Source organism: Mastigoproctus giganteus, unplaced genomic scaffold (genome assembly GCF_048544385.1).
Source record: "Mastigoproctus giganteus isolate SK-2022 unplaced genomic scaffold, ASM4854438v1 scaffold_16, whole genome shotgun sequence".
NCBI classification, from domain to species: domain Eukaryota; kingdom Metazoa; phylum Arthropoda; class Arachnida; order Uropygi; family Thelyphonidae; genus Mastigoproctus; species Mastigoproctus giganteus.
In genome coordinates this window covers 764,199-777,012 of record NW_028328293.1, presented here as the reverse complement: position 1 = coordinate 777,012, position 12,814 = coordinate 764,199, and the positions used below count along the sequence as shown (strand labels likewise).

Below are 12,814 nucleotides of genomic sequence, written 5' to 3'. Positions count from 1 at the left end.
AGCTTTCTTAGCATCAAGATTCATCAAAATCCTTCTGATATCCTTTTGACGGAAGACCATAGGAGGCATTGAATGGAGCATGTTGGGAATGGTGGGAGGTGTTTTACCAAGATCATTAATACATGAGCTGGAAGAAAAATGGGATGCTAGTAGGTCAGCTTTATCCTTGGCTGAAGTGACAACAGAACCATCTGGTTTGGACAGAGGTGGGAGCAGAGATGAGCAAAAGTTGCGGCCAATAGCTTTGGCAAGAGACCAGAATGCTTGGCTACCATTAGGGCAAGAAGCAAGTTTTCTACTCTTAGCCTGTTCAAACTCTAGTTTGGACTGATGAATAACTGCTTTACAATTGTTGCGAGCTTTGGTGTAGGCAGAAAATGAAACTGAAGAATTCGAAACAAGCCAATTACGGTATGCAACATTCTTCTCTTGAACAGCCTTAGCACATTGGAAAACCAAGGTTTAGATAAAGGATGAGATTTTAAAGTGGAGTGTGGGATAAAGGATTCCATTCCTGCAAGAATAATTTCACTGACACGATCTGAGCAAACGTTGACATAAGAAGTTTTGAAACAGTAATCCGACCAAGGAAAAGAAGAAAAGAAGTCTCGAAGGTCATCCCATTTTGCATTCTTGTAATGCCAAACAACACGAGGTTGGGAACAGCCATGAGATAAAGGTTCCATTGGAGAAGAGACGATCAGCAAGTTGTGATCTGAAGTGCATAAAGGACCTCTCACTTCGACCGTGTACTTAGAAGGGTTGTTTGTGGGAAAAAGATCAAGCATATTGGCTGTATGATTAGGATTGTACGGTATTCTTGTAGGTAAATGAACAATCTGTGCTAGGTCATTAGTAATTGCAAAAGCCTCAGCATCTCGACCTGCTGGGTTGGTATGACTAGAAAACGGATGCCAGCTGGAGTTGTGAACATTAAAATCACCAAGGAAAATTACCTCACTGTTAGGAAAGTTGGACTGGAGAAAGTCAAGTTGCAAAGAGAGGAAGTCAAAGAGCTCCAAGTGATTAGTGGAGTTGGGAGAACGGTAGAGACAACAGATGTATTTGACACAATGAGGCAGAGAGATTTTAAGCCAGAGAAGATCAAAGAGAGGAGATTCCAAATTGCCAAGTCTCTGACAGGGAATATCAGAACGGACTTATGCACAAGTACCACCTTTGAGGCGAAAGGAATCATACAACGAATATGGGCATCTGAGATGAGCAGTAGTTGAATCAACCGATAACTGAGATTCTGTCAGAAAACGTACATGGGGTTTGGCAGACTGCAATGGAAATGGACATCGTTGAGATTAGAATTGAGACCACTTATATTTGTGAAATGAATTAGGAAATGCTTGGGAGGTATAGATCTTTTCGCAGATAAGCTTGCTCTATTAGTTTGACAATTCATGGTGTATTCAATAGTAAGAAAAAGTGGGTGGGACATGCTGTATGAAGTAATGAAATTTTTGGATATGGCATACACGTAAGAATATACCCACATTCTTGACATAACCTCGACAATGCTCCCCGCATACACACTACTCGGACTCCCTCCAGTCACTATCTGGCAGAGTAGAAGTAGCAATAGGTTCGGTCCGGTGTACTAACTAGCGGCCGGCCTGCGAACACCGTTTTAGAGCTGTACCCTCAAAATATAAGGAATATTGGATCTCGCCACGACGTTCACCATAACCTCAAAAGTCATCAATCATACTGCATGATGGAAGAGATAGGGAAGAGTTGACCGGAACTTAGCTCTAGAGACTAAACATGGGTTCCACCACTTCATAAACAAAGTGGTGGTATTTCACCGGTTGATGAGAGTCATCTACCACCTAGTACTGCCTGGTAACAAAAAGGGGCGGCATTGCTCCATGTGGTGTGGGTGCCACACCTCGACCCCTGCTTACGTTGGTTCACACCTGGGTGGTCACCCACCATGTACTTGTGCATAGAGGTTATACCCAGGATTACTAACAGTCCCACCATCGTGAAGGTGCAAGTAGAGGATTTGGCTGTCATAGACCATCCGGACTTCGCCGAAATTGGGTCCACTTGACTTGAGGGTCACCCGAATATCAGTTCCATCAGCGTTTTAGACTCCCAGGTAACAAGTACAGCTTGTCTGGCATATCTGAAAGAATGTCTGTGTCAACCTCGGGGACCAATATTGCTGAGGAGTCTAGATATGTGAGCGAAAAACCCACCCACCCTCCCCTTGATTGTGACTTGATTGCAGACTAGTTTATATCTACTATAGGCTCCTATTAATTTATATGTATCCCATGCATTTTCTTTCTCTGCCCCAAGTATCATTAGAACAGTATATGAAAAGCCTAGTAGCTTCTACAATTAATTCCCCAAATGCTTACTATTTAGAATTTAATAACCTTTGAGTTTAATATATTATTTAATTATTATTTAATATATAAATAATGTAATTGACAGTCATAGTGCGATATATATTAATAAAAATAATTTTAAAAATGAGATAAGTAAGCATTGACAGTTAATAGCTTTTGTGTAACATCCTCAATTGTCTTATGAAAATGTGCTTATCAGAAAGGAACCACTTCATATAGTAGTAGTATTTGCCAAGAAAGCCACAGGCTTTTGCTGCACAGAAAGAAAACTCAAGTAGATAAGAAAATACAATTGAATACATTCCTCCTCACACAGGTAACCATCCAGTTGACCTTTGAATTTATTTAAACTATGCCTCAACTACCTGTGAGTGCAACTTATTCTAGCAGTCAACAACTCGCTCTCAAAGAAAATTTCCTACAATCTAATCTAAACCTTAACCCTCATAATTTGAATTTATGATCCCCAGTTCTGGAATTCTTTATAACAGTAAAGATTCCACCTTCATTCATTTTACTATTTCCTTTCAGAGCCTTACACACCTCAATCAGGTCACCTCTGATGTGCTTGGTTGTCGAGTTCTGTAGCCCACATAATCTGAGTTTTTCCCCATATGGTCGTCCTGCTGATCTCGCCATTCGAGTTACCCATCTTTGGATCCTTTCAAGAAGCTCCCCCCCCCTTTTTTTTCATATGAGGTCTCCATACTTGGACAAAGTATTGTAAATGTTGTCTTGCAATTGCATTATACATTGTATTACCTCCCTATCTCTACAGGATAACGTTCAATGAAACATTGATAGGAAACTGTGGGCTTTCCTGTCTGCCTGTTTACACTGTTCAGAAAACTTCATATCTGCCCGTATTGTAAATCCCAGATCACTCTCCTCCTCCACTGTTTTTAATTAAATTTATTTGTGGGTTGCTATTCTCTAAGTGTATGACCTTGTATTTAGCAGCATTAAAACATAGCTGCCACTTCTCTGACTGCCTTTGAAGTCTGTTCAAGTCATTCCGAAGGAGTGCTGCTTGGCAATGATCATTAATGATGTTGCCAACCTTTACATCTTCTCCAAGCTTTGGCATGCCTTCTATCCCCTTATCGATGTAATTTATGAAAATGAGAAACAACATTAGTCCCAGAACCGATCACTGGGGGACCCCACTCCTGAAATTACACCAATCTGAAGAATATCACAACTCTCTGCCTTCTGCCCTGCCCCCAGAAATTCATCTTAGAATCTTACTTGTTATCGTAACCTGTTCAAGCTTATACAGTAAACTCTTATGAGTCAAATGCTTTGCTAAAATGTTGAAATTGTTTCCTAAATCAGCTCATGAATAACTGTGCCAAAATAGCCTACTAAGTTAGTTAATCATGATTTTCCCTTAAGCCGTGTCGTGTGTCCTTTAGACTGCCATATCTATGTAAATGGCTCTGGATTGCATTCTTAATCATTGTCTCCAAGATTTTTCTTACCACTGAAATCAGACTAACTCGTCTGTAGTTACTAACTTCCTTCTTAGAACTGCTCTCAGTTCATATGCATGAACAGAGAACATTGTTTAAGAAATAATGCTCACACTGCATTCTGTTTTTCTGTCTGTATTAGTGACAACATTGCTTCTCCTGTGACATTGAAAAAGCATGCCCATTGGCTCTGGAGTTGTTTCTTCTGAATAGCCGATGGCCAAGCTCTTCTAAAGAGCTTCTAAAGAAAACTCATGGTCAACTACTTTATCCATGAGTTTTCCTAAAGTAACTATTATTGGTTTTTATCAAATAACTTTACCCAATAGGTGAATCTGTTATTCATTAAAAATGAATAACAGATTCAGAGTTGGAGCCAAAACTGGTCACAACAGTGACCAGTTTTGGCTCCAACATCAGACAAATTAGTGACCTTGTGCTAGGCAATGAATAAATGTATTTCTCTTTTACAGATCTGCCATACTGGCCATCAGTTCCTTCAATCAGCACACTGCAACAAACAATACCTAGTGCTTCACCTACAGTATTATGGATAGGCTATGCAATATGTATGAACTAAGAGAGATCGGCAGTGATGCTTCATGCTCTATAAAACATTATTATTATTATTATTAACATATGGTGCAAGGACGCCCGAGGCTTATGCTGCACCAGCCAAAAAAAAAAAAAAAAAAAATTCTGAATTACCCTGAGAGAGAGAGAGAGAAAATCAGAAGTAGAAGGGAATCACCAAGAAAGAGAAGAATGATGATATCCAGCTCAGGACCCTTGGTGTGCTGCCAAGCCCATACTCACCAGATGTGAGCCCCTGGGTAACTGTTGTAAAACATTGTAAAAAAAATATAAGTGGTGGCCAAATCCATTTTAATTATGTAGCAATTGGCAAACTTGGTTGCTGATTGCTGCATAAGAAAAACAGCTTTGGCCACCCCTTAAAAATAAAATATGAACAAAAGAAATATTAATTTTTAGATTTCTGTTTGTCCAATTTTAAAAATTTGAAATAGCTTGACAAATCTTTCTGATAGAGTCAAATATGAAGTATCATGAAAATTCCTACAATGGAAGTACAGTTATTATGTGAGGATGGACAGTGTTTCCTGTCTAGTGGCACTGGGAGCATCCTCCAACTCAGTGTCATAACTTTTCGATGTAATACAAACTGTGTGTAGGCCAGATAAAGTGCGTTGTGTAGTGTTAGGTTATGTTGTTCATCTGGCTGCTCAGCTTAGGTTCCATGGAGCACCACTACTCTCTAGTTGGGATGCCAAGCAAAGTAAGGGACTCATAATAGCTCTAGTGTGGTGAACCCTGGTATCACCTTAGCATACTGGGGTGGAGGGAGAGCCCCCAAAAGTGAAGTTTTTGTTTGAATGGTGTGAGGGGCATCCTGTGGAAGGAACGCCCCTCCAGAGGGATAAGAACAGAACAGTATGGTATGGTGGTAGAGTCCATTTTAGGTGGGGTGTCCTGTTCAGTTGGTCACTTTGCTGGCTTATGGTGCCCAGTTTATTGGACAGTCAATCCCACACTGGGGAGTGGACCGGCTGCCTCCAGTGTCATCATCCCACACCATGCTGCCAATGAGGAATCTGCTTGCTGTCAGTAAGTATGAACTTGGTTGCGGGGCAGGCCCCATCAGTGGCACCACCAGCTACAAGTCTAATTATCTAGATGTCACGCTTTCAAGTACACAACCCTTTTTTTTTTTTTTTTTTCTTTTTTTTTTAAACACATATTTGGGGTGCACACTAGGTGATATAATGTATACTTCCTCTTGGATACCCACTCATACACCCATATAGTATCATCCTGAATATAGACATCAAATTTTTATTTTATTTTAATTGCTGGCACATGTAATTTCTCATCACAATTTTTTTCCCTTCATGTATATATCTATTCACTCACTAGATCTTGCCTGCAACACTTGTCATATCACCCTGAATATAGACAGTGCACACACTTTTTTTCCTTTTTAATCATTTCAGCAAGTTAGAAACAGACAGGATATGCAAAAGTCAAAAGTCACACATGGATGAAACATGCACCTTCACACACAGTTCAAGTCATAAGCGCCAGAAGAGAAAAACCATCCAGCAAGCTGCGAGAGAGGCATTCACTCCACACAATTATACTCGCATGTTCCCATCCACACATTCACTAGTCACTCATGCATGCACAGGGACACCCACCCAAATACCAACAGTCTGGCTTCACACACTTCCATTCTCTAACTTTTACAAGCAGTTACTCACATATTTTCAACATACACTCAGTCCTAAATCATGCTCTTAATGTGTGCAATTCCTAGTCACATCTGGTATGATCAAGTCCAGGTTACTTCTCTTTGGTAATTGGGTTTCTCTGCGTGTTCCATTTTATAGGTAATTTTATGGTCAAGTTGTGTCTGTTATCACCAGTAGGAGGAGGGACTGTCAGGGTAGCATTATTGTTATATTGTGCCTGCAAGATTGAATTATTAAGGGTCTGTCTCATGTTTAATCTTATATCAAATACAGTTTGAACATTTCAGCTAATGAAAAATGTTCATTCTAATTGGTATTTTAAAAACGATAAATTATTTGTGTTCAGCAGTCAGATAAAAAAAAAAATCATCTTCCCTCTTGAAAAACATGAGAAAATCCACTTTGAAATCTAATAATTTTCTCATGTTTTCAAAGCTGTAGGATGCTGCTTTCTATTGAAATTTCTCTAATTTTATTTAAAAAAAAAAAAAAAACTAATACTTTATAATAATTTTACCTTCAACTTAAGATCAAATGTTTTTACTCAACTTTATTTCACTTTTTTTTATTGTAAAGATTTGTAATGATTTGATTTTTTCTTCTTGATTTTTTCTTCTGATTTGATTAATTCTCACAAAAATGTGTGTTGCTGCTAGTTGATCAGCAACAACATACATTTTTGTGAGACTAAATCAGCAGCCAGAAATATGTTTATAAAATCATTTGTAATATTGAAACTTTATATTTGTGTTCACCTCTATTTCTTTAAAGCAATTTTTAGTATTAAAATTGTATATTAAAATTACTTACAGGAAACAGACTTCAGGAATCCACTGTGGGCATTTACTTCAGAAAAAATCATTAACTTGAATTTGAGGTATTATTCTACAGAAGTCCATCGTGCAGCTTTTGTGTTACCAGTATCTATTTCAAAGGTAGTTTCAAATTCACTTATTATGGAAATTAGAATACAAATTTAACAACTCTCCAGAAGTAAAATAAATTTTGATGCTGAGAATAAATTACAGCAAATGGTATTTGGCTGCATTCTGAGGAATAATAAAATAACACTCGCCCTGTGTTTGTTCAATGAAATAATTGTATTAATTAACATAATAAATATGAGGGGTTGCATTAAAGTTCCTGGAGTGGTGAAATAAAAAAGAACAAAAGTGAAAGAACTCTAAAATGGTTTTATTTTTATTAAAAGTAATCATCATCTGATTGAAATGCACTTACTACACCATTCTAAAAGTTTCTGAAAAGAGTAAGCAAAGTCATGCAAAGAGATGTTTAGTTTGGTGTTTACATTTTTCCTTATGTTCTCAACATCCTGAAATCTTGAGGGCAGTTTTCACCTTAGGAAAGAGGAAGTCCACTGGTGTTTTTAGACCAGGAGAGTAGGGTGGATAGTTGTTCCATACAATGCCTTGTTTTATCAGAAATGTCTTCACAACAAGTGTGGAATGGCTAGGAACATTGTCAAGCAACAAAGAGCTAGCTGCCTTTCTCTTGAAATTGTGGCCATATCTGGGAAATGCACTTCATTAGTTTTTGAAGTACCTGTATGTAGAATGCAGCATTGACTCTCTCCTCTCTAGGTACAGATTCCTTGTGAATCACATTCTGTTGAAAAAAAAACATGATCAGCATCATCTTGATCCTGGACTTCTATAAATGAAACGTTTTGAGCCTTAGTTATGATTTTAAAGTCCACTGCACACTTGTATGCTTTGTCTCTGGGTCATACTGAAAACATCCAGCACTCATCTCCTGTCCTTCAAATAGGTTGAGAAAATTCTGACTCATAATAACTGTAATGGAATACACCAACTGTATATGACTCAAACTTTATTAACATAAATTAAAATAGAATAAAAATAAAATAAGACAGGATAAAATTTTGTAGGAAAATAAAATACACTGACAATTCTAGAGTTAAAAGCAATAAAATGATAGATAAAATTAAAATATACAAAATATTACAAATTAAAGGTGATTAAAAGTGATAAAACAACCATAGCTTTCAAAGGCGACTGCCTCCTTTATCAATAGTGAAACTTTGACTGTCATGGCACATCTGTAAATAACATCAGCAGGATCATGGTTTACAACATGTGTTGTGGTACTGCAGGAGCATGGAAATGGCTTGGGAATGTGCCAGTTGTAACCATTCATCCTATCCAAGAATTATGGTTTCAAAGAGGAGGATGAATACAGACTCCCCTATCTCTACTGATGGTATTATGTTCAAAGAACAAATTTGCAAGCTCACAAGCCATTTCCAGTTACAATACCTATGCAAATGATCAATGCTGATGGTATCGCCTGTAGAAATTTCGTGGATCTTTTCCCAAAAGTGTTCAGCTGCAGCAAATTTCCCATAGTCTGCGGTCTTTTTTGTCCTAATTTGTTCCCCCATACGATCTTTAAACCTGCATTCTGTCTCTCCAACATAACAACCCTTGACCTTATATGTAACTCCACTTGTACCCTCAATAGGTATAGGATCTTTTACCTTTGATGTTATTATTATTGTTATTAGCCATATAGTGCAAGGAAGCCTGAGGCTTATGCTGCACCAGCCAAAAAAAAAAAAAAATTCTCAGTTACCCTGAGAGAGAAAGAAGTAGAAGGAAATCACCAAGAAAGAGAAGAATGATGATATCCAGCTCAGGACCCTACGTATGCCAAGCCCATACTCACCAGATGTGAGCCATTGGGGTTATGATGAACACCATGGCGAGATCCAAACTTCCTTACATTTCAAGGGTATAGCTCTAAAATGGTGTTTGCAGGCTGACTGCTGGTTTGTACACCAGACTGAACCGATTGGTAACTCTCTAGGAGGCTTGCGGATCAGCATCAGCTAGTGTATAATCTTGCTACCTCTACTCTGCAATATAGTGACTGGAGAGAGACAGAGTAACGTGAATGTGAGGGCCACTGTCGAGGCCATTTATGTCAAGGAGCTGGGTATATTCTTACCATGTGTACAACATAACCAAAAATTTCATTACTTCATACAGCATGTCCTTGCCTCCCTCCCACCCAAAATATTTCTTACTATGGAAAACACCATGAATTGTCAAACTAATAGACCAAACTTATTTGCAAAAAGATCCAAACCTCTGAAACACTTCCTAGTTTCACAAATATACATGGTCTCATTTCTAATCTCAGTGATGTACCTTTCATTCCACTTGCGGTTTGCCAAACCCCATGTACTTTTTCTGATAGAATCTCAGTTATTGTTTGATTCAATCCCTGCTCATCTCAGCTGCCCAAATTATTCGCTGTTTGATTCCTTTCGCCTCAAAGGTGGGACTTGTGCATATGTCCATTCCAAAATTCCCTGTCAGACACTTGAAGTGGTGATTTGCAATCTCTTTTTTTTGATCATCTCTGGCATAAAATTGATCTACCTAATTCTGTCAAATTCATCTGTTATCTCTACCATTCTCCCAACTCCAATAATCACTTGGAACTCTTTGACTTCCTCTCTTTGCAACTTGACTTTCTTCAGTCCAACTTTCCTAACAGTGAGGTAATTTTCCTTCATGATTTTAATGTTTACAACTCCAGCTGGCTTGCATTTTCTAGTCACATGGACCCAGCTGGTCGAGATGCTGAGGCTTTTACAATTACTAATGACCTTGCACAGAGTGTTCATTTACCTACAAGAATACTGGACAATCCTAATCATACATCCAACACGCTTGATCTTTTTCCCACAAACTACCCATCTAAATACACAGTCGAAGTGAGTGGTCCTTTAGGCACCTCAGATCACAACTTGGTGATTGTCTCTTCTCCAATGGTGCCTTTATCTCATGGCTGTTGCTAACCCCATGTTGTTTGGCATTATAAGAGAGCAAAATGGTATGAACTGCGAGAGTTCATACCATTTTCCTTGGTCTGATTACTGTTTTAAAACTTCTGATGTCAATGTTTCCTCAGATCATGTCAGTGAAATTATTCTTGTAGGAATGGAATCCTTTATTCCATACTCCACCTTAAAATCTCATCCTTTATCTAAACCTTGGTTTTCCAATAAATGTGCTAAGGCTATTCAAAGAGAAGAATGTTGCATGTCATAATTGGCTTGCTTTTAATTCTTCAGTTTCATTGTCTGCCTACACCAAAGCTCGCAACAGTTGAAAAGCAGTTATTAATTAGTCCAAACTAGATTGTGAACAGGCTAGGAGTAGAAAACTTGTTTCTTGCCTTAATGGTAGCTGAGCATTGTGGTCTCTTGCCAAAGCTATTGGCCGCAATTTTTTCCCATCCCTTCTCCTACCTCTGTCAAAACCAGATGGTTCTCATGGTTCTATTGTCACTTCAGCCAAGGATAAAGCCGACCTGCTAGCATCTCATTTTTCTTCCAACTCATATATTAATCATCTTGGTAAAACACCTCCCACCATTCCTAACATGCTCCATTCAGTGCCTCCTGTGGTCTTCCGCCAAAAGGATGTCAGAAGGATTTTGACAAATCTTGATGCTAAGAAAACTCCAGGTCCTGATGGTATTTCTCCACTGGTTCTCAAAACCTGTGCTCCTGAACTTACTCCTGTTCTTTGCCACCTTTTTTTGTTTTCTTATTCCAAAGGTGGTTTTCCTTCTGCTTGGAAATTTGTTCATATCCAGCCAGTTCCAAAAAAGGGTGACAAATCACTCCCATCCTATTATTGTCCCATTGCAATTACTTCTACTCTTTCTAAAGTAATGGCGAAATCAATTAACTGCCAACTCTTATTAAACTACCCAGAAACGTTCCGTATGAGCAACGATCACCAGTCTGGATTCCATCAGTGTCGATCCGCTAGTGATATTCTTGGCTTATATTACCCATTTATGAACAAATTCAATGGAAAAGTTCAGAGAAACACAAGCAGTTGCTCATGACACCTCAAAGGCTTTCGATCATGTTTGGCATAAAGGTCTTCTAAACAAGCTTCCATCTTATGGTTTGCCAACTGTTTTTTGTAATTGGTTATCACCTTTTCTCTCTGACTGCTCACAGAGGGTGATGGTAGATGGCTCTCTTCTAACTTCTCCACTAATGCTGGTATCACCCCAAGATTCAGTTCTTTCTCCTACACTTTTCCTCTTGTATATTAATTCCATTGACCAGAAATCATATCCATAGTTTTGCATAGTTTTGCTGATGGATAGGATTTCACAACACATTCAACTTTCCAGTTTGAGAAACCTTGTCCTGCTCAATCAGCTTCAACTTCTCGAATATCAGCTACCAATTCCTTAAATGCTGATCTCCAGGTAATTCTCCAGTACAGTAAAGACAACTTACTTGATTTCAATCCTTCTGGAACTCAGTCCTGTCTTGGGGTTTACTCTGACTTCTAATCTCTCTTGGCACAAGCACATGGTCTACCAAATATTGCTTCCTCTGCACCTAAAAAAACTGGTTTTCTCTTTTGCTCTCGGCATTACTTTTCTTCCTACCAGCTGTTCCCTCTGTACAAATTGCAAATCTTCCCCTACCATGGAATATTGTTTCCCCATCTGGGGGTGGTGCCCACAAAATCTCTCTCAGGCTTCTAGATTCCATTCAGAACAGGGCAGTTAGGTTAATTAATGAGTCATCTCTAACAGTCTCTCCACTCTTTGTCTCATAGACATATTGTTTCTGCTGCATGCCTTTTCTACAGATACTTCCATGGGCACTGTTCTTCTGAATCGGATTCTATAATTCCCGCTCGCTTTTTCAAAACAGTCCGAACATGTGCTGCCACCAGCTAACATCCATTTACTGTCCATCTTCAAACTCACAGAATAAACTTTTCATCTTCCTCGGTTATTCATTCAACTGCTGTTTTCTGGAACAACCTTCCTTCATACATATTTCCTGAAAATTACAGTCTACAGAAGTTCAAGTTTATTGTCAAAAATGACTGTGTGCAATCTCCATCCGGGCAGCTGCACACAGTGTGTTTGACAGGTGTGCAATATTCTAGAGATCTGTTCTCTTAAGCCTGGATAGTATGGAATATATGTGGTAGCAGCAGGTGAGACTGCCCCTCTTTGTCAGTGTTCAGCTTTATGAACATGTTTGGCCAAGATCTGGGAGTAGCCCCATTTTGGAGATTTGTTGTGACACATTTAATCTTCTCCATTCTCTCCTCCAAGATGCCGCAGTGGGACCTAGTCCTATCCAATAGGACCCTAATTACACTATTCTTATGATTGTTGACTTGTGCCATGTTGTAATGTGTGTACAGTTGACCTCCCTTTGTCTGCAGGTAAAACAACAATAGAATCTTAACTCCCTAAGATCCTTTCTCTTGATTGTGGTGAGATTAGGAGGAGCTGCACAAGCTTAGCTTAAACCACCGAAGTTCTAGTGTGTATTTCATTAGCTGTGGTGGCTGGTAAGTTCCTCACTATTCTTTCAATACCCATAACTACTTTTGCTATCGGAAGGTTTTGAGAAACAAACACAGACTTCACACCTAAATTCAACACATTTCCTTGTTCCTTAGTTAAAGAATTGTTGTTCATATTGTGTATGAAATCCCTTGGTAGGATTAGAACAACACGTCAACAAAATCCTGCAGAATTGGCTGGATGCAGGGAAGATCTCCAATGACACCTATTGGACACTTCATGCCACGGGATGCCAGTTGCTTAGATTTTATGGTCTACCAAAAATTCATTTTCTCTCAGTTAGAAACTACAT

At 38.8% G+C, this 12,814-nt stretch overlaps 1 protein-coding gene across 5 annotated transcripts in view; it reads left to right on the top strand.

Annotated features, from left to right (window-relative positions):
- SpdS (Spermidine Synthase) overlaps nt 1-12,814 on the top strand; it is a 227,213-nt gene that overhangs the window by 187,066 nt on the left and 27,333 nt on the right. For all 5 annotated transcript variants that reach the window (XM_090389402.1, XM_090389401.1, XM_090389403.1 and 2 more), the window contains one exon: nt 6,924-7,046. In XM_090389402.1, coding sequence (XP_090245528.1) covers nt 6,924-7,046 — 123 coding nt within the window. The remainder of the gene's footprint in view (nt 1-6,923; nt 7,047-12,814) is intronic.